This window comes from Ictidomys tridecemlineatus, chromosome 10 (genome assembly GCF_052094955.1).
Source record: "Ictidomys tridecemlineatus isolate mIctTri1 chromosome 10, mIctTri1.hap1, whole genome shotgun sequence".
NCBI classification, from domain to species: domain Eukaryota; kingdom Metazoa; phylum Chordata; class Mammalia; order Rodentia; family Sciuridae; genus Ictidomys; species Ictidomys tridecemlineatus.
In genome coordinates, this window is record NC_135486.1 from 124223827 (window position 1) to 124246492 (window position 22666).

Below are 22666 nucleotides of genomic sequence, written 5' to 3' on the forward strand. Positions count from 1 at the left end.
AGCCAATCTCTTCTTACCACACTTTGATTCCTCTGTGTCCCTTCTTCTTCCCAAAGAGAGAAATTCAGGGAGACATTGATGGGGGAGATAAGGTCTTGAATGCACACCTGAAAGTGAAAAAAGAGCACAATCTTTGTCCTGAATCTAACATTTCAATTGAGTGCATTTGCATGCCTTGTTTGCATTTTACCAAGAATCAAATGCTAGTAGTTAGTTGTCTAAGACCTTAACAGAAGTCAACATTTTTTTTTCACTGCTTACTAGTAATAAATAAATATGCCATATAGCATATGTTGATATTGTGCTCAGGGTACTTCTCAGCACAAATTTCTAATTGCCCAGCCCCAATTCCATGGAGACATCACTAATCAGTCACAGCACTGTTTGCCACTGAGTCCTAATGAAAGCTACTGAATCTGTCAAACGGTTCTAGGTAGTCATTATCAATGTTTGCACAAGAATATTCTAGAATAAGCTGAGCATGGTAGGACACACCTGTAATTCCACTCATGAGGCTGAGACAGGGGGATTGCTACTTGGAGGCCAGCCTCAGCAATTTAGCAAGGCCTAAGCAACTTAGTGAGGTTCTGTCTCAAAATAAAAAATAAAAAGAGTAGATGTGGCTCAGTGGTAGAGCATCCCTGGGTTCAAGGTTCAATCTCTAGACACACACACACACACACACACACACACACACACCCCAAAAAGACAGAGAGAGAGAGAGAGAGAGAGAGACTATTCTAGAATAATAGGACTATCTTAATTCTAGAATATTAGTCCCTTGGGAAGTTTTTTTTTTAATATTTTTTTAGTTGTAGATGGACACAATATTTTTATTTTATTTATTTATATGTGGTGCTGAGACTTGAACCCGGTGCCTCACACATGCTAGGCAAGTGCTCTACCACTGAACTGCAGCCCCAGTTCCAAGGATGCGTTTTAGTCGTTTGTAATTACCAGTGCCTGACACTGGCACGTCACAGGATGTAAATCATACTTCTCCTAAAATTCTTACTAATTTCGAGAGGTAGGCATTATTATTTTTATATTCAAAATGAGGAAAATTAGCCTTAAAAAGGTGATCCAATTGCTCAAAGGTCCAGAACATGGAGTGACAGAGCCAAGATATGAATCCACATCTGTCCAAAACCAAAGCCAAGGACTTTATGCCATCTTCTCTGGCAAATTAAAGTTCAAGTGTTCAGCTCTTGTAAGGGCTGGGAGGTGAGGAGGCGGAGGAGCAAGACATGAGTGAAATAAGACTGAGTCGACACTGTTGGAAAGCTACCGGGGGATCATTAAACTATTTGCTTCTACTTTCAGGTTAGACACTCCCCATAATAAGAAAATGTAAAACAAACTTCAAAATCTCTTTACCCCAACCCTATCTTCAGCCCTTTTTGAAACATTTAAGAGATATAATAATTTGATGTCAATTCCATTTTTGCACAAGACAGCTATAAGCAAACTGCATTTGAGTATTTCAGTACTTGTTCAAACTAATATATATATATATATATATATATATATATATAAAACTTTCTGCAGCCCCATGCAGTGCCTGTAATCCCAGGTACTGGGGAGGCTGAGGCAGGAGGATCATAAGTTCAAGGGCAGCCTGAACTACTAAGTGAGATGTTGTCGCAAAAAAAAAAAAAAAAAGGACCATAGATGTAGCTTAGTAGTAGATCACTCCTGGGTTCAATCCTAAAAACAAAATAAACAGAGACAAAAACACAAAGAATCTTTTTCTTGGATAGACGTTAATAAATTATTACATGTATCTGACAAATAATGACATACCATGATGACTGAATGTTCCCTAGTTATTAAAAATATGAAAGAACATGTAACAAGGTAAATATTTGTTTACAGTCTTTGTTTAATAAACCATGCATTTAAGTTTAAGTGAAGTCAACAAAAAGGAAATAGATGTATGGATATATGATTTTGAGATTAAAGTTAGTCTTAAAATATAAATAAAATGTGGAACGTGTCCTCAGAGACTGTGCCATTTCTATTATATTAATGTATATGTGCAGTACCTTGCCAAGGTGGCAAAAATTGGAATTATTGTAGCTTTTCATTCATATACACCCTTCATTATTTATCCTATTTTGTATACTTGTGAATTGGGATTTTCAGAGTATCTACTTTAAAAATTACATAATTAGTTTAATTTCTATTTCAACAAGGAGGAATCCAGGTATTATATTTTAGATTTGATTTTACCAGAAATAATATAATTTAAAAGATCTTTGAATTTTAGTGATTCGTATAGAATTACAGGTTGCAAACTATTCAAACACATTTTTTTTTCTTTATAACTTTTTTCTGTGAAACTTTTAGTTAATAGATTGAACTAATTGCAGACATTTCCTCCTCAAGTTAATGCTTTTAATACTAACAAGGATTAATATAACTATCTCTGTACTCTAACAAATATGTAACCCCGAAGGTAGAAACTCATTTTTGTCTGCTTTTACCAAAGCTACATGAAGTTTCAGGTCACTGTTTTCACTTCCAAGCACTGGGTATAATGTTTTGTTGAACATGTTGTTTTCTTATGAATTCACTGAAGCATATCAAAGGCAGTCAGATAGGCTCCTTTTATTTTGGCAAGTTTAATAATTTGTCTCACTCTCAGCCCAGAATATATAGGTAAACCAAAACCATGATTGTCAAAATATCAAGTTATATGTTCAAACTTTGCTAACATAGTAAAGGAAAAATAATCAACTTTGAATTGTTTTAAAAGTATTTGAAATATTTTAGTTACTTTTTTTAAAAATTTTTTTTTTTTTTTTTTTTTGCTAATGGGGCTTGAGCCACATCCTGAGCCCTATTTTGAATTTTATTTAGAGACAGGGTCTCACTGAGTTGCTTAGTGCCTCACTTTTACTGAGGCTGGCTTTGAACTCTCCATCCTTCTGCCTCAGCCTCCAGAGCTGCTGGGATTACAGGTGTGAGCCACCACGCCCCAGCATTTTAGTATAACATTTAGTATAGGGAGAGATGTCTCAAACTTACCCTGATGTTTTTTATTAAGCTCATTCAAAGTTAAAGCCTTGAGCTACCTTACTCACTAGTGCATTCAAGTCCGTAATAGTTTATGTAAACTTATTATTTTCAACATGGCTACTCTTTTAATTATCAAAGATGTCTTAAATACTTTTAAAATGACATGTGAAGAACATACATACAAATTAGAATGTGTAATTTATTAAAATAGACCAAATGAATTGTTACCTTGGAATAGTCTTTAAAGTTTTTTTTAATGGTTAAAGAAGATTAAATTGGATTACATTGACACTTTGTAGAGTTTGATGGTAACTGATGGTATGAGTCAGTCTAATAACTTCCACTTTGAAAATATGTCTTGTCATATATGGAAGCTAGTAATTTTGATTGCTGTTGGAAAGCTGAAGAACTCATGTCCTCCTTCCTTGCCCCATATCCATCGTTGTGAAAGCTGCCCCCACCTTTAGTATATATTGTCAGTCAGCCCTATAATGTTTCCCTTCCTTTGTTTTTTGGGATTATGGATCTCTGCAGAAATCTGCATGCCAATTAACTAATTTCCAAAGCAGAATCCATATTGCATGTCTCAATCAAGATGTACATGGCAATCTAAGACACTGATTGGTATGAGTTAACATAGAGCTGCTCTAAATTATAGTAATATTTCTAAGATAGCAGTTTTGAAACAATTTTTCCTTTGTTTTGTAAAGTGGCGAAGGTTGTAGGAGTTATGTGATATCACCTTTCAAATGAACTATAAAATTGCCTTAGAAATTTGTTTAAAAGGCTAGCAAGTAAGACCCTTGAAGATGATCACATATTAATAAAGATTATAAAAATAAAATTCTTGTCCTGTTTAAAAAAAAATATGAAAGAGCTGGGTGCAGTGGTGCACACCTATAATCCCAGTGGCTTGAGAGGCTGAGGCAGACAGAGGTGAAGTTCAAGGCCAGCTGGGAAACTTAGCAAGGTCCTAAGCAACTCAGCAAGATCCTGTCTCTAAATAAAATACAAAAAAGGGCTGGGGATGGGGTTCAGTGGTAAAGCACCCCTAATTGTACAAACAACAATTAAAAAAAAAACTATGAAAGCTGAGTAGCAGCATGAATATAGGATGTGAGAAAAGAACAGGGAAAAATGGTAAGTACATTACAGTCATCACTATGTTAAAAATGCTTATGTGAACATAGTCAGGACCAGAAGCAAATATGTGTTAGGGTATTATCCCTGCTATTGTACAGCATAGGAAATGGTAGTACTGAGGATCAGCACGACTTGTCACCCAGCTGGACAACAGCAGAGCTGAGTGCACACCCTCTCACCACAATAGGCTCATCCACACCTTTCCAGAACACCAGCACTAGCTCCCTTACCGGGAAGTGAAACCAGAAGTTCATGCAGGACTTGGCTGGGGTAACCAATGTGTTCCCAGTGAGTTCAGGTTTCCCTCCTGGGAACAAACCCCGGCTCCTGGTCCTGTGGCCATCGAGCTGAAGAATGTAGGTGAGATTGGCAACCAGGGGACCTGAGAGGGTAAAAGAGGCAGGAGTTAGACTATAGAGGATCCTGAGGTCATAGCTGGGATTCGGGGCGGGCGGGAGAACAGCACTGACCCTGGAACCTGGGGATGAGAGACTTGAGCTGAAAGCAGACTGTGATGTTGACACCTTCCTTCTTCTTGTGACTGGCTGAGTAGGAGCACTCCACTTCGTGCACTGGGATCTCCGCCGGGGAGAAGGATATCACAGTGATAACGTCTACCACAGGCCGGGAGCTGACAGACAGAAAGCCACCAAGTCTCTCAAAGGATTCTTCTTCCCTAAACTGAACTCTATGTCATTGTCACCTCTCAATGATAACAATGACCATGACAATTAATTAGGCCTCCCTAGTTTGCTTCTGGTAGCCCTGTGACCCATTTTCTACAAAGAAAAGTGAGTTATGTCAGGCTCAGTGGCTCACCCCTGTAATCCCAGCAGCTCGGGAGGCTGAGGCAGGAGGATCACAAGTTCAAAGCCAGCCTCAGCAGATTATTGAGGCCTTAAGCAATTTAGCGAGATACGGTCTCTAAATAAAACATAAAAAGGACTGGGGATGTGGCTCAGTGGCCAAGTGCCCCTGAGTTCAATCTCCAGTACAAAAAAGTGTGAGTTATAAGAAGAGAAATCACAGCAGCTAAGCATGTAGCTCAGTGGTAAAGTGCTTGCCTACCATGTACAAAGTCCTGGGTTTGATCCCCAGCACTACAAAAATAAAAACATAATGAAAAGAGAAATCATATTGAGCTACTTCCATGCGTATAACTGTCCAATGATGACATGTGATATTTAGAATAAAATTCAGATATTTTACAATCACAGCCATACTTCCTGTATCACCAATCTTATCTCCCTACTCTTATCTCTAACCCTATGACCCCTGATTCTGGGCTGACCACATTCGAACCACATCAGTCCACTTTTGCCTCCTAGGGCCCTGACACACCCTGGGCTTTCTACACAGAATGCTCTTAACCTAGATTTTTGCAAGCCCAGTTCTTTCTCACCTTTCAATTCCAGGTTCAAATATCACCTTCTCAGAGAGCCTTATTTGGCCATCCAATCTTCAAGAGGCCTCCTCCACTATTTTCTCCCATAGTGTCCTGTTCATTTCTTTCACTACACTTACCACAATTTGTAATTATCTATTTATTTGTTTACTACTTTTTTGCAATACTGGGGATTGAACCCAGGGCTGCTTTACCACTGGACTACACTCCCAGCATGCTCTATTTTTGGTTTTGAGGCAGGTCTCTCAGTTGCCCAGAGTGACCTCAAACTTGTGTTCCTCCTGCCTCACCCTCCTGAGTCGCTGGGATTATAGGCATGAGATATCACACCTGGCTTGTTTAATTTATCATATCTATCACTACTCAGAAACTCTGAACCCAATGTCGGGCTCATTGTTCAAGACATAGCAGGTGATCAATAAATAGCTACCATCCACACAAAGAGAGGATAAGGCAGAAAATGTCACCACCACTTCAAATGTGAGAAAAGTTAGGTCCCAGAAACCCAGGACACCAGGTCCTGAAGCCATGCCTTTGTCTATCACATGTGTTGCTTCTCTAGGAAGTTTTAGATAGACAGGTCTTCCCTAGGAAGTGTCAGATAGGACTGAGTTCAAATCGGTTCTGTTGCTGAACGGCAGCTGTTGACGTGGAGTAAGACGTGAAGCCTCTATAAACAGAACCCAGCCAATCACAGTGGCACATGCCTGTAATTCTGAGGACTTTGGAGGCTGAGGCTAGAGGATCACTAGTTCCAGGCCAGCCTGGGAAATTCAGTGAGACCCTATCTCAAAATAAAAAGGGATGGGGGCGCTGGGGTTGTAGCTCAATGGTAGAGCACTTGCTTAGCATGTGCAAGACACTGAGTTCGATTCTCAGCACCACATATAAATAAATAAAGGTCCATTGACAACTAAAAGAAATATTTTTTTTTTTTAAAAAAAGGATGGGGATGTAACTCAGTGGTAGAGTACCCTTGGTCTTTCTTTCTTTCTTTCTTTCTTTCTTTCTTTCTTTCTTTCTTTCTTTCTTTCTTTCTTTCTTTCTTTCTTTCTCGGTTGGGGGTATTGAGGATTGAACCCAAGAGGTACTTTATCACTGATCTACATCCCCAGCCTTTTTTATTTTTTATTTTAGAGATGGGGTTTCACCAAGTTAGTTAGGGACTTGCTAAATTTGTTAAGGCTGGCTTTAAACTTGCAATCCTCCTGCCTCACCCTCTCTAGCTGCTGGGATTATAGACAAGCATGTACCCCTACACCTGGCTGCAACTCTGTGTTCAATTCCTCAGTACAGGGAGAAAAAATGGAGAACCCTTCTCCCGGGGTTGGGGTGAAGACCAAATGGGCTGATGCTGTCAACTGTGCATAGTGCACAGTTCACTACTCAAAGGATAAGAGCTGAAGTTATCAGAGGGACTCAGGAATCCATCTTACCGCAGCACAATCACCTGGCCCTCAGCCCCCACAGCCACATCTGCCAGGCCATCCCCTCCAAGGTCCTTCACCCCATGAATGGAGCGTCCAAACCAATGAATTCCTGAGAACATCTGGGACCCTGCGATACGCTGTAAGCAAGAAAAAAATTCATGCTAAAACGGGAACAGGGTCTGTAGAGGCAGGCTGGGGATTCAAGGCTTCAAGGTGCCTGGGAACAGAGTTTGATGGGCAAGTCGGTATCTCACCTGACTCGGCCGGGAGCTGAGTCCACTGTTCCTCCCATTGAAGATGTAAACAGCCCCCTGCTCCTCCAGAGGGGCTCCCACAGCCACATCCATCAGCCCATCCCCATTAATGTCAGTCAAGGCAGCAATGGTGGCTCCAAACTGCCCAAGCGGGTAACCAGGATCTCCCTGAAGTTCTGAGACCATTTCAAACTCCAGCTGGGAAGGAACAAGGAAACAAATCGCAACTCCATCACAGCATTGTGAAGAACAGTTTAGTGGAAAACACTAAAGAAATGTGAGATGTGGTCCCTCACAGTCAGAATGATGCTGTCAAACGAATCTGGCCCTTAGTGCCAGCTCGATCTTGTGTTGTCTGTGTGATCTCATGGCTCTGGAAAGTTCCCTGGTCTCCCTGAAATAGCCTCCTATTTATAAAATAAGGCTTGCAGGATCTCAGGAGGTGATGAAATAAGGTCATGTATATAAAACATCTGGCACTGGGCCTTGCAGACTGTCTACCCTCAAGTAGTGCTAGCTGTTGTTTATTGTTCTAAAGGTTTGATTTATACATGATCAGACAGGAAAAGCCCTTTGGAATAATTAGGACCTAAGTAGGCCTGAGAATCTCTGCCTCTCCACTTCCACCTCGCTCAGGGTCATGATTCTCACCTTTTTTTTCTGGTAGATAAACACCCGGCCACCTCTCTGCTCCCCATAGAACAGGGGGGCTCCAATCAGCAGCAGCTCTGTCTCCCCATCTTGGTTCATGTCGATGCCACATAGCTCCCCTCCAAAATAAGAGCCAATCTGTAGGGAGAGGAAGATGTTAAAGGAAGAGCCCAAAGGGACAGCAGGAGGTGGCAGGTTACCTCCCCCTGTAGTTGCACCATGTCCATCTTCTTACAAGCTGAGTTTTGGAAAGTTCAGTTTCTTAAACTGTAGAGACACAGGGCTTACCTCAGAGAGTTTTATGATAGGGTCTGCCACACAATAAGGGGATGAGAGTTGAAAGGACATAAAGAACATCATTCATGTCCCTATCCTGAAGATGCCTCTTGGCCCATGCTCACCTGGGTCCCATTTATTTTCTGCACCTGGCTCCAGTGTCCTCTGTCCTTTGATCCTTGAAACAGTAGTACTCGCCCCACATGCTGGTATCGAGGGGCTCCAGCAGCCAGCAGTGATGTGGGCCCCCGGGAGGACAGCCAGGTCACAGTGTAACCTGAGGAGAGAGAATGAGGAGCATGGAAATGCAAAGGAAGCTGGAGTCAGGAAATAACCCCAAGGAAAAGGCAGAAGCTGTTCACAGAAATTGAGCTTGAAGCAAAGATGCATCAAAGTGGCCAGAAGACCTTCTCCTGAAATGAAAAATAAACAAATAAATAAAAATGGGAAACGTACCAACTTCATAGGGTAATTTTGCTCATGAAATCAGGCCAAGCATATAAAATGCTAGCACTTTGCTAATAACTAAAATAAGAGATAAAGGTGAGTAGCAGAATAAACATTCAATGCTATATATATATATATATGTGAGTGTGTGTGTGTTTGTGTGTATGTGTGTGTGCATGTGTGTGTGTGTGTGTGTGTGAGAGAGAGAGAGAGAGAGAGAGAGAGAGAGAGAGAGAGAGAAAGAGACCAGTGATGTGCCTGCCTCTTTTTCTTCTTTTTTAAAAAAAGGTTACTTGGGATCAACCTCAGGGGCACTCTACCTCTGAGTTACATCTCCAGCTCCATTTTTAAATTTTGTTTTTGAGACAGGATCTTGCTAAATTGCAGATGCTGGTCTTGAACTTGCAATCCTCCTGCCTCAGTCTCCCAAGTCCCTGGAATCATGAGAGTTCACCACTGTGCACAATTTGACTGCCTCTTCTTTAGTGAGCAAAATTGCCAAGGATTTTACAGTATATTGAAAAACAGGAAATCCCCTTGAAAGCAGTAATGTGTCGTGGTTTATAGAACAATCTACTTGAGTTCCCCTACTAGTAATGTGACCCTGAGCAAGTTATTTAAACTGTTGTTGACTTGATTTCTTCATAGAGAAATCATAAAAATACTTTCTTGGCCTTGGGAGGTAGCTCAGTGTGTATGTGTGTGTGTGTGTGTGTGTGTGTGTGTGTGTGTGTGTGTGTCCCTGCTTTCAATCCCCAGCACCACAAGTAACAAAAAATATTCCAAAATAAAAACTCACTTAATAAGTTCTTCTCATCGTGTTGTTGTGAAGATGAAATGACATAAAGTATGCTAACACAGGTAAAGCCTTTAGGACATAATATTTGCTCAGTAAAGACCGTCCAAAAAAAATGAAAGAAAAATAATCACTGCAGGTAACCTGATATAAGATAAATAGCACTAATTTTCTGAGAAAAATTTAATAAGACATTTGTGTTCTGAGACTTTAACAAGGATGGATCCATTTCTAAGCAGAGGACATGGATGAGAGAGTGTGGAAGAATGTGGTTCTAAATCCCTGAGAAGATCAAACTTGGAAGCAGTCCTATCCCAGGCTCTTGGAGCCAGTTCATACCTTGGGACACGCTGACTACATGAAGCAAACAAAACAAAACAACAACAACAAAAAAACCTATAACCTCAGAGCCCAGGGATTAAGTCTGAAAATGGCATCACTTAGGTAGACTTGCATATACAGAACTGTGCAGGCCCAGACTTCAACAGCGACACCACGTGGCAGAGATAAGCAGCAGCAAAATTGTGGATTGAGCAGACTCATTTCCTCTGTTTAGTATAATAAAAAAAAAAAAATCTTGAAACTGAGTAAAACTCTAGAATTCTTCAACAAATCAAGAAAAGGAATTCTTATAAAAAGAACAAGTAGTCCTCCTATTAATAAGGCAGGTTGTTTTAAAATAGACCTGGGATTTAATGTTTAGTTACTACTGAATGATGACAGAGAGTCACTGACATTGAAAGAAGTTTCCTATTCGTTTCCTCAGAAGCAGGAGGTACTGATCACTACAAAAGAGACAGTGGAGAAGAATCAGCTCAGTGAGGAGGCAGAAGGACCAAGATTGTGTTTTTCGTGGGAAGGAAGGGGAAGAAGGGTTTAGGATTGGACAGACTGAAGAATTTTGGTAAGCTCAGGGGTTGTAGAGGTATTTTCTAGTGGTCTGGTACCTGACTGAGGCAATTTAGGGCAGGAGAACTTTTGGCTTGGTGTGTGAATTTGGATAAAATAAGTGATTGGTGCTCTGGGCCCTGGATGGCTGGTATGCATATGAAAGTCATGTTCACAGGCAAGAGTTCACTAGCTCTAGGAATTAGCCAGCCCTGGGAGGGGCAGTTTCTTTAGGATTATCCAGGCCCCAAGAAGTCAAAGCACCAAAAAAAATCAAGAAAAAAACCCATAATTAATACACAGGTAAAAGGTTATTAAGGGGGAAATTAAGAGTGTTATAATCATACTTAAACCCTGAGTTTTGCTCAAGCTGGTTGCTTAATTGCTTTCACTATTATTTGGAAAGCCAATCTGAGTTACTCTCAGCATCTCAAACAGAAGAACCCATCAAAAAAAGAGAAATACTTACCCAAATATCCTGCTCTCACTTCTGGTGTCAATGGTTCATTTCCAACAAATATGTCATCCTGCAAGTCAGCCTTCAGGTCTAGAAAGCCTCCAGCCCAGTCCTTGGCTCCAACTGCCCCCACAACTGCATGGCCCTGCTCAGGGAAGGAGGGGAATCACGTCAGGACCCTCCCTGATCCAACTCCATCCCCACATCCCTCTGTTCATTGCTTCAGGCCACCAAGCACCTTGCTGAGGTCTGCACTGATCCCACTGGAGGACAGCTCCATGTTGAAGGATGTCAGGTCCTGCTGGTTTGTGCCTGAAGGACAAAGTAGAGGAGATCAGGCTGAGACCCAAAGAGCAGTAAAAACAGTGACACTCGGGAGGACTCAGAAGAAGCCCAGCATTCACCTTAGTGCAAAGTAGAAAGCATGAACATCAAAGTGGGATAGATTAGGGAAGTGGCCTGATGCTCTGAGTCAGCTCTCTCTGTACAATGCCAGGAGCCTAGTGACTACACCTGAGCATGTCTTGGTACAGCTTAAAAAAAAAAAAAAATATATATATATATATATATATATATATATATATATATATATTTTTTTTTTATTGGTATTGAACCCAGGGGCACTTTACCACTGAGCTATATCGCAAACCCTTTTTATTTTTTTATTTTGAGAAAGGGTCTTACTAAGTTGCTTAGGCTGGCCTTGAATTTTCAATCCTTCTGCCTCACGCTCCTGAGTAGCTGGGATCACAGACCCACTGCTGCTGGATAAAGTCAGCTCTTACTTTGTCTTACTTTGCTCTTATTCAGGCTTCCCTCAGTCAATGATGAGCATCCCTAACTCCCTAGGGAATAATGCTAAGAAACCAGGAATCAACCTTGATTCTTCCTTTTCCCCCCTGTATCATCTCTAAGAATCACCAAATCGTGATGGTTCTGCCTCAAGATAACACCTCCCCCTCTGAAAAGTCTGTACTGACACTACATGGGTCCAAGCCATATTCATCTTTTGCCTAAATGATGTAACAGTGGCCGGGTGCAGTGGTGCATGCCTATAATCCCAATGGCTCAGGAGGCTGAGGCAGGAGGATTGCAAGTTCAAAGCCAGCTTCAGCAAAAGTGAGGCACTAAGCAACTCAGTGAGACACTGCCTCTAAATAAAATACAAAATAGGGCTGGGATGAGGCTCGGGGGTCAAGTGCCCCTGAGTTCAATCCCTGGTACACCCCCCAAAAATTATGTAACACCTTACTGATTTGGTCTCTGACCCTATTCTTTCTGTGTTTTCTTTCCACAGAGCAAGCCAGAGTAATCTATTTTTTTTTCAAAAATGTAAATCAGACCCTATCTTGATATATGATAAAATCGTGCCATTGCTTGTCACACTGAAATCCAAACTCTTTCTGAGTGGGAAGAGAGAGAGAGCACACCTGAGATTCTTTTTATTGAGGAGAAAGTTCCATCCAAATGAGGCAAGGGACTGGGTTTCAGGGTGGTGTAGCCCAATCTCATCGGGTGACACCCACTCCCAGAGCTTCATTCCCCTGCCAAGCGGAGGTGAGATCCACCTGCTTTTGCCAAAGTGGAAACCAGTCTCACACCTCCATAGCTCAAGGCTAAGGGTGCTCAGCTCCTATGTGTCAGCTCCAGACAGTTGACCTTTTTTCTATTCCTCCAACATGCCAGCCAAGTCCTTTCGCATCTCCTGGCTTTGTGATTGCTCCTCTTTCTAACTAGAATGCTCTTCATCCACATTCCTCAATTGCCATTTGATTCTCATCCTTCATGTCTCAGCTTGAAAGTCATTTTAGAGTGTATTTTAAACAATTTTAAAAAGCCATCTCAACTATGCCTGTAATGCCAGCAACTCGGGAGGCTGAGACAGGAGAATTGCAAATTTGAGGCCAACCCCAGCAACTTAGCAAGACCCTGTCTCAAAATAAAAAATAAAAAGGACTAGGAATGTAGCTCAGTAGTTTAATTCCCAGTACCAACAATAAATAAATAAAGTCATCTTGAACAGGCCTTCCTCTCAAGTGGCACCCCCTTTCTTCACTGAAAAGTCTTAACTGGGCCTCTCCAGAAATCTTCACCATGACTGCCTTTAGGACTATCAGCAAAAGAGTCTCTGCCAAAGAGTTCAATGTAGATAAACTTCCTATTTTCGTGTTGCCCTGTTTTATTTGGCCACTGGCTGAGAAAATACCAGCACTCCAGGTGCTGGACACCCCTTACTAGTTTTTCACAAACATATCCAGTAGTTCTTTGTAGAAATGTGCAAACAAGGCCTCTGGCCTGGAGCTGGGCTTCACAGAGAGATGTCTACATTTTTAAGATAAGTTACAAATGGGCTCCATGGTAACAGCTGGCAGGGGGAGGAAAGAAAGGGGAAAAGAGGCTCTCCCCTTCTCAGGTGTGGTCCTTGAAGAGTTAACTTGCCCAGAACAGTGAAAGAAAAAGCTGCTTTTATGTGAACTTCTGCAGACTGTGAACTTCTGAGCCCTTCCCCTTACACACTGGGTATAAAATTCTGAAATTCCCTGAACTCGGATTCAGAGGATTGATTGATTACAGCAAAAGCTGTGTCCTCTGAACCTGGCTGCAGCCAAATTCAACTGTTTCCTGCTATCTTCGGTGCCTTGCCTCGTTTGTCCCTACAACATCTCCAAAAGCCAATCCAAAGTGGCAAGTGTTCTACCATAGAGCTCTAACCCAGCCCAGCTTCCTATATATAAGTCTATCTCATTGCTTTTTTTTTTTTTTTTTGGAAGTACTGGGAATTAAACCCAGGGGCACTTTACCACTGAGCTGCACCCCCAGCCCTTATTTATTTTTTTATTTAGAAACAGGGTCTCACTAAGTTGCTTGTGGCTTTGCTAAATTGCTGAGGCTGGCCTGGAACTGGTGATCCTCCTGCCTCAGCCTCCCAAACCACTGGAATTACAGGCATGCGCCACCACACCCAGTTTATCCCATTGCTTTATTCATCCTTTATAGAGCAGTTATCACAACCTTTAATGATCTCATTTGTTCAATTGATCACTGTTTTTCTTTATCCAATGTGAATATGAGTTCTACTTTCAGAAAATCCCTGTCTTAATCACAGAGTCTGGTATATAGCTGTTGCAAGCATGAATCAATAAAATGGAAATAATAACATCAGCCTTACAATGATGCTGAGATAAATATTTAAATATTGTAGCCAAAGGGCCTGTTTCATGTAAATTTTCAAGAAACATGGCAAATATTATGATCATTCACTCATTAATTGAATAAGTAATTAGCAAAACTAAGTATCTGGCACCAGGGATATCAGTGGTGAGAAAGCAGACACAGCATTTGCCATGACAGGTACCTCAGAGGGCAGTGTCGAAGACAGAAATCCACAAATTTAGAAGCCAACATATGCTACAGGGGCCAAGGCAGGGAGCATGCAGCAGTTACAGTAGCACACAGCACATAACCCACACTGTGACATCTAATAGGAGGAAGTGAAATCTAAACAAGAGCAGAAGGATGAGCAGGAGCAGGTTAAGATAGACGATAACAACTAGTGATAAGAGCTATGACTTACGCACAAGAAAAAATATAGGGCTGGGAGCTGGGGTGCATGCCTGTAATCCCAGAGACCCAGGAGGCTGAGGTAGGAGGATTGCAACCTCAAAACCAGCCTCATCAAGTTAGTGAGGCCATAAGCAACTTAGTTAGATCCTGTCTCAAAATAAAATATAAAAAAGGCTGGGGATGTGCCTCAGTGGTTAAGCACCCCTAGGTTCAATTCCAGCACCAAATAATAATAATAATAATAATAATAAATGGAAAAAAAGGAGGTACAATCTACAGAGAGCCCATAATGTACTGGGTACATTACTAAATTGAGGTTAGGGGTTGAATTATGTCCTCCAAAAAGATATATTGACACCCTAATCCCCAGTACCTCAGGATGTGAGCTGATTTGGAAATATGGTGTGGATAGAGGTCATCAAGTTAAAATGAGGACATTAGGGTGACCCTAATCCAATATGACCGGTGTTCTTATTAAAAAGGAAATGTGCAGAGATGAAAATTGACATGAAGAGGCACAAGAGAAGGTGGCCATGTGATTGGAATGATGTACCTACAAATGGAGAAATGCCAAGGATTGTAGGCAGACACCAGAAGTGAAATTGTTAAGGAAGGACTTTCTTCTAGAACCATCAGAAAGAGCATCTCCCTGCTCTTCTGGACTTCAAGCTTCCAGAATACTCAGACAATAAATTCCTGTTGTGCTAAGCCACTTCCTTTTTAGTACTTCATTACGGCAACTAAACCTTAGAGCACTGTAAGACTGGTGTTATTATCCCCCCATTTAACAAACAATGACAAGCCTTAGAGACGGAAGTATCCTGACTGAGGTCACACAGCAGGTAAGAGGTAGAGTGAATTTTTTTTTTTTTTTTTTTGTACAGGGGATTTAACTCAGGGACACTCAACTACTGAGCCACATCCCCAGATCTATTTTGTATTTTGTTTAGATACAGGGTCTCACTGAGTTGTTTAGCGCCTCCCCATTGCTGAGGCTGGCTTTGAATTTGCAATCCTCCTGCCTTAGCCTCCTGAGCTGCTGGAATTACAGCTGTGAGTCACTGCACCCTGCTTTAGGCAGAGTGAATTTTGGATCAAGTCTGCCCAGCTCCATTCTAGCCATCATATTGCATCTTCAAGTGAGCCAGACACCAAGGCTGTGTCCTGGCCTAGGGGACTTCCCCTTTGAAACCATATATCTGGAGGCAGAGTAGTCTTCCTGAGGTAATGCCCTTTTATGACCAGTCCTCCATCTAATTACTGCAATAAGAACTTTCTTTTATTCTAGGCCAAGGAAGAGCATCTGTGGGTTCCTCACACTTTGTTTCTACTAATTTAACCGTTTTTTTTTTTTTTTTTTTGGTACCAGTGATTGAATCCTAAGATACTTAACTATTGAATCACATCCTTAGCACTTTTTTTTTTTTTTTTCCCATTTTGAGATAGGATCTTGCTAAGTTGCTTAGGGCTTCGCTCAATTGCTGAGGCAAGCCTCCAACTTGTGATCCTCCTGCCTCAGCCTCCTGAGCCTCTGGGATTACAGGTGTGTGCCACCATGTCGCACTTTGCCCATCTTAACTAAGGTGGGGCCTACGCTAGGTGAAAATGAAAGAGTTGACCAAGAGGAGAAAGAATTTAGACGGAAATCCTTCAGGGCTCCCATGACCCCAGATATAGGTCAGATTTCGGCTCCACTTTGAATCAAGCTGAGCTCCCAGAGGAAGATGGAATTTCAGAAAGAACTATCTTATCAGAGCCTGCTCCTAAATTGCAGGTCTCCTAAATTCCTTCCTGTGGCTGTTAATTGCTTGTTGGTTTAGGAGAGCTCCCAGCACCCTGTAGGATCCCCAGTGCTCTTTATTGTTCAGTGTCTTTTATCTAATGTACATCCTCTCAAATTCTCTCCCAGGGACTATCACTCACCCTCGATGTCATAGATCTTCTTTTGCAGCTCAGTGAATAGATCTTTGAGCTTCTCAAATGTGTCCAGAATCTTTACAAACTCCCTTGTGGGGTTTGAGGCAAATTTGTGGAGGCTCTCCTGAGTTTTCTTGGTCTTGAAGCGCTTTCCAATCTGCAAGGGAATGTAGAGTGAAGAGCTGGCACCCCCAAACCTCAGACCAAGACTTTGGCCCCAGGGAGAAAAGGAATCAGGTGTCAGGAGTAGAAAAGGAAAGGGGAGAGGTAAGAAGCAGATAGAGCCCAGGACCCATACCCCAATGACATAGCGGATGATGTCTTTGGCCTTGTCAATGTTGCCAAGGTCAGTAGCCTCCCCGTCGGTGATGATGATGAGCACTTTGGTGGCATCTGGACGGGCCCCCTGCTCTTTCCGGAATACCTGTGTCCTGTGTCCAGGAGAGGGGGATGTTAGAGATTTCCCACAAACCGGAGCTTGAGGTCTCCCCACTGTTCTGCTCATCAGTTATGCAAAAGCCCTTCTTGAGTCTCCCAGGCAGGTACCCAAGCATTCAACATTCTCTTCTAAACCTTGACCTCGTCTTTCCTGCCACCCATTCTCTTTAGACTGGTGATCTTTACACTGCTCTATTCTGGGCAGCCTGGTGGGTGTTCCAGAGTTCACAGGGGAAGTTTTGTGCAGGGTGACTCAGGGCTTCCTACCCTCCATTTCAACCATGTAGCAATCACCCTTTCATCAGCTCAAGACATTGATCTAGATGATATCCCATGTGACAAAAGAGCTGCACAAAGAAAATTGGGAAGTCACTCTCAAGAGCAAGCTCACACAGCAAGCAGCTCCTCTGCCTTCTTTCCCTACCTCACCCAGGCTATCTAGAAAGTTTTACCATAGCAGATAACCTAGTGAATTTAGTGACATGTTTCTGTGTCAGCTTCCGCCCTGCACCATCAATATTCATGGAAAAGACCATATTCATCCACTGCCCTATTTATGGCTCCCAGTACAGCATAGAGGCTCAATGTGTGTGAGATCAAAGAATCAAAGAAAGGAGCCCTGTGTGGTGATACACGCCTGTAATCCCAGCGGCTCAGGAGGCTGAGGCAGGAGGATAGCAAGTTCAAAGTCAGCCTCAGCAACTTAACAGGAACCTAAGCAATTTAGCAAGACTCTGTCTCAAAATGAAAAGTAAAAAGGGCTGGGGATGTAGCTCAGTAATAACACGTCTCTGGGTTCAATCCACAGCCCATTAGATATTTATTTGAGTTGTAGTTGGACACAATATTTTATTTATCTTTATGTGGTGCTGAGGATCGAACCCAGGGCCTTGCACTTGCTAGGCAAGTGCTCTACCGCTGAGCCACAACCCCATCCTTTCAAAGCACATGTTCAAAAAGGAAAAGAAAGAACTGTGTATTTGGCAAAGTTCAAAGTTCTGCCACATTCACAGCCTCCTTCTGAACAAGTCAGCTTGCCCACAGCTCCTGCTGCAATAGCAGCTCTTTGTGAACCATTTGACCTGAGGATGCCTGCACTTCAAGACCTCTGGTTCTATCTTGGATGGAAAATGTTTTTCAACTTTCATCCACATGTCACTTATCTGGATTTCTCAGTAGGCTCATACCGGGCCTCTCTTCTTCTACCCTGGTCCCCTCTGTTGGCTTTGAACTTGTGATCCTTCTGTCTCAGCCTCCTGAGCTTCTAGGACTACAGGCACACTTTTCTTTTTATAGGTTAATTATCTCAGGGATTTGTCATAGTTAAAGTGTCAGAAAACGGAGTAATACAAAGTTTGTGTACATCTCAGAGCCTTTGTTATTCTCTGCGCCTGGTACCCACATGTCTCACTTCCTCTCCTTCATCAAGTCTCTGCTCAGAAGTAACCCTCCTTGATCTGCCTATGGAATACTGCTTTATTTTTCTTTGAATAACTTATGTCTTCTACTGTATTATCTAATTTGCTTATTTATCCTGTTTGTGACATTTCTCTCGCCTACTAAAAGGGTAGCTCTAGGAGAGTAGGGATTTTTCTCTGTTTCATTCACTGCTAGTTTCCCAGTATTTAGAACACAGCAAACAATAATCTGTGGTCCAAATTCAACCTGCACCTTGTTTTGTATGGTTTGTATATTTTTAAAGAATTATAAAATCAAGCAAAGAAGAATATTCAACAGAAGCCATATGTAGCCGAAAATGTTTAAAATATTTACTATCTGGCCCTTTCCAGAGAGTCGTCAGATTCCTGATAGAACACTGCCTGGCACAACGGGGTGAGATTTAAATGAGACAAAACTGTTTATGACAAGGAGGGTGTGGTGGCACACAACTCTAATCCCAGAAGCTTGGGAGGCTAAGGCAGGAGGATCAAAAATTCAAGGCCAACCTCAGCAAATTAGTGAGGCCCTAAGCAACTTAGTGAGAACTTGTCTAAAAACAAAAAAGGGCTGGATATGTAGCTCAGTGGTCAAACATCCCGGGTTCAACCCCCAGTACCAAAAAAAAAAAAAAAAAAAAAGTGTTTATGACAGACATTTTCATGACTTTCTTTTTGCTCCCACAATTGACCCTTTTAGAGGGTCTACTCATTGTATGGTGATCTCTTTCTCTAAGAATTTAGAGACAAACTTTCTAAGACAAATTCCTGCAGAGGCGGGGCTCTAGCATTCATGTTTGTGCCATTTGCTCTGGCACACTACTATAAAGTAGTTCCTGGTCATAGCTGTGTGGAGAATCTCTGCTTTGGACCCAGGAAATCAGGATATGGTAATTTGATTCTCTCTCTCTCTCTTTTTTTTTTTTTTTAGTACTGAGCATTGAGCCCAGGGCCTTACACATGATAGGCAAGCACTCCACACACCAAACAATTTTATTTGGAGACAGGGTCTTGCTAAATTGCCAACGCTGGCCTTGAACTTGACATCCTCTTGACTCACCCTCTCCAGTAGCTGGGATTACAGGTGTGCACCATCTTGTCTGTGTAGGATATGATTATTTCTTTTCTGTGCTCTTCTCTCTCCCTCTCTTTTTTCTTTTGTGTCTCCTTGGTGGTATTGGGGATTAAACCCTAGGCAAGTGCTCTATTGCTAAGCTATATCCCTAGCAGATATGGTAGTTTCTAATGTGGGACTTGAGTATATCAAATTTTATGAACAATTCAAGAAATTCTTCACGGATTCTTTTTTGAATATTTAAAAGATTTTTGTTCATATATTGATTTCCAAAGCTGATCCCCATCTAAGATGTGACTCTTCATGACTGTGTGTTTCAGAATTATTTTCCAAGTCCTGGTTTTAGTCCCTCATGAGAGCTAGAAATACTTCTTATTCCTGTATCCTCTCAAGAATTTTTCTTTGGATTTAGTAAGTGCAGAGTAGATTACCAAAGACTAGACTGGACTAGGACTGCGGTTGTAGCTCAGTGGTAGAGTGCTTGCCTAACACATATGAGGTACCAGGTTCGATTCTCAGCATTACACATAAATAAATAAATAAATAAATAAAGGGTTTTTTTGTGTGTGTATTTAAAAAAGAAACTGGACTTAAGTTGCTCCGCTAGAATCCCTGCAATAAACTGCCCCTTGTTGTACCTATCTATTGAGTTCCCACACCTTGAAAGCTTGCTCCCACAGAACAGATGAACGGACATGTTCTCCCCTCAAAAGGGAACTCACGCGACATAGTTGATGGCACTAAAGGTGTTGGTCAACTCGCGCATGTGTTTCACATGGGCTAATAAAACATCAGGGTTCTTTAGTCTCACATAATCCGAGAAATTAAATTCTGTTTTGTGACGTGTGGAAAACTGAACGGCAGCAAACTAGGAAAGGAAGGAAGAAAGGATATGTAGTTATGTATCCCTTCCCACTTGTCCCCTCTAACCTCTACTTCTTATGCAGGACCTGGGTAACCCAACTCTGCACCTCTGCTTAAAATCATTCTTTTGAAATGAAGCAATAATATGTAAATAAATGCAGACATAAAACAAAATAAACTTCTGCTTTCTTTTGCAGTGTTGTATGATGAACTCTTGTTCTTGGGCCTGACTACCTCATCAGTAGGATGGTTCCTGGTAGCCATATTTCTGTGGAGTGAACCTTGCTAAAGTGGATGTATTAATTAGGGATAGTATAATGATTTAGATGTGAAGTGTCCCCAAAAGCTTATGTGTGAGATAATGAAATAGTGTTTAGAGGTGAAATGTTGGATTATGAGAGCCTTAACCCAATCAGTGAATCAAATCCCCTGGTCGGGATTAACCGAGGGGTGACTATAGGCAGGTGTGCCTTTGAGCTTTAAATATTGTTCTTGTTGATCAGAGCTCTTTCTCTGCTTCCTGGGTACCAGGTCCAGAGCTGCTTTCCTCCACAACACCCTTCTGCCATGATGTTAGGTCTCATCTAAGACACTAAGGAATGGAGTTGGCCATCTGTGGACTGAGACCTCTGAAACTGTGATCCCCAAATAAACTTTTCTTCCCCAAAGCTGACTAAAACATATGGCCACTGACCTGACTCTAGGCCAGTCAGAATCTCTTCTCTGAAAATTTAGAATTTTCAGAGTGAGGAGTTGGTTGAGAGGAACTTTAACATGTGACTTGGGAGCTTTCCACAGGCCCATTGGCTCATGTGATCCAAAAAAAGTTAGTTTATGGACACAGCAAGAAAGAAAAGAGGGAAGCTAGAATACAGAAAGAAATAGGAATGAAAATCAGGGCCTGGGTTGTGGTTCAGTGGTAGAGCCTAGCATGTGTGAGGCACCAGGTTCTATTCTCAGCACTGCATATAAATAAATAAAAAATAAAGGTTCATTGACAACTAAAAACTTAAAAAGGAAAAGAAAAAATTAGACAGAATACTAGAAGCTTTCTACTCCTGGGTTCTTGTGCCTTCCAGAGGCTAGTTATAGCCATGCCCATAGGCTATAGAGAGAGAACTCATACCAAATTTTCCTTTAATGACTTAGCTGGGTCAGGTAGGTATCCACTGCCTATAACCAAGAATTCTAACCAGCATATTTACCTGGTAGGAAGAGTTGCTGAGTTTCCTCATCACATCCTTCATGAAATCCACAATTTTCTGAAATTCATCTTGCTGCAAACTCCCTGAACCATCAAACAGGAACACCAGGTCTACATTACCTTTTATACATTCTGCAGAGGACAGATGGAAAGGGGTCTGTTAAAGTATCTCCAGCATTGGGGCCACCATGCCAGTTTCCACGGAGGGGCAGCTACTTAGAGATATTTTTTTACCCAATGGGTCCCCAGTTCATTTACCCTGATATCCAGGATGCCCTTGTAGCACAGGTTCCCCTAGACTTGGAGGAAAGAGGTAACATAGGCCACTCAGATAGGAATTCTGGTCACATGTCCGAGACAACCCAGGGTCACAGGCCTGGAGGAAACAAAAGCAAAAGGGTTGGGGTTTCCTCTTGCTATGTATCTTTTAGGTTTCACAACAATGAATAAGAGCCTACAGAATCCTGTACACCCCCCTTACTCTCTACATCCAAATAGTTACTCCAAAGCAAAGGAATTCTCCCTCTGCAAGTTCTCTCATGTCCATCTCTCCATTCCTATAAATAATACTCTATGCCAGTGGATAGTCACCACCTATGAAATAAAGTCTAAAAGCTTTAGTTTGGCATTCATGCTATGTACAGTTGGGCACATTTCCAGGCACATTCCTTCCCATGCCCAATCACACATTCTGTGTAAGCCCAAATCACAAACTCACTACTCCCAGAATATACAATACTGCCTCTTTCGTTTATGACTATCTTTCCTGCCAGACTGACATTTCCAGACAGGGCTTGGATCAGATATCAAGGTCAACTTTCTATTCACTTTCCTTTCCCCTTTAGAACCCAGCACAATGCCTGATACATAATAGCAGCTCAGTAAACTAGCTACAGTTAAATAATGAATCAGTATGTCACCAGTCTATCTAGCTCTCACACAGCCATGTCAGAAGGATGCTGCAAAGGAAAAACCAGAAAGAACAATAGAATTGAAATCAGTTGAGAATTTGATTGATCTTAGCTCTACTACTTTGCAGCCATGTGATCTCAGGTAAATTTCTTAATTCTTTGGGTTCTCTTTCCTCACATAAAAAATATATATACATATACTGATCCTTATCTCATTCCAAAGTCTTGAGGGTTAAAAGAAATGAAGCAATGCTTCCCAACCTTTAGGCATTTGTATAACACTTTATGATTTCTAACATTTGGCATACTTATTTAATGCTTTCTTTTAAACTTACAATTTTTTTAAACTTTAGCTTCCTCCTCTATATTTATTTATTTATTTGGTACCAAGGATTGAACCCAGAGCTTTTAGCCACTGAGACAAACTTATTTAAAAATTTCCAATCCTATTTAAAAAAAAATTTTTTTTTTTTGGTACCAGGGATTAAA

At 41.6% G+C, this 22666-nt stretch overlaps 1 protein-coding gene across 2 annotated transcripts in view; it reads right to left on the minus strand.

Moving 5' to 3' along the window:
* Nucleotides 1-22666, minus strand: part of Itgal (integrin subunit alpha L) — a 45973-nt gene that overhangs the window by 19988 nt on the left and 3319 nt on the right. For both annotated transcript variants that reach the window (XM_040277580.2, XM_005323856.5), the window contains exons 5-18: nucleotides 21525-21642; nucleotides 21268-21398; nucleotides 19921-20066; nucleotides 16548-16680; nucleotides 16256-16406; nucleotides 11007-11080; nucleotides 10781-10913; nucleotides 8306-8457; nucleotides 7905-8042; nucleotides 7254-7451; nucleotides 7006-7136; nucleotides 4635-4795; nucleotides 4395-4546; nucleotides 18-107 (exon numbers count right to left, since the gene is read on the minus strand). In XM_040277580.2, the coding sequence (XP_040133514.2) occupies nucleotides 18-107; nucleotides 4395-4546; nucleotides 4635-4795; nucleotides 7006-7136; nucleotides 7254-7451; nucleotides 7905-8042; nucleotides 8306-8457; nucleotides 10781-10913; nucleotides 11007-11080; nucleotides 16256-16406; nucleotides 16548-16680; nucleotides 19921-20066; nucleotides 21268-21398; nucleotides 21525-21642 (1908 nt within the window). The remainder of the gene's footprint in view (nucleotides 1-17; nucleotides 108-4394; nucleotides 4547-4634; nucleotides 4796-7005; nucleotides 7137-7253; nucleotides 7452-7904; nucleotides 8043-8305; nucleotides 8458-10780; nucleotides 10914-11006; nucleotides 11081-16255; nucleotides 16407-16547; nucleotides 16681-19920; nucleotides 20067-21267; nucleotides 21399-21524; nucleotides 21643-22666) is intronic.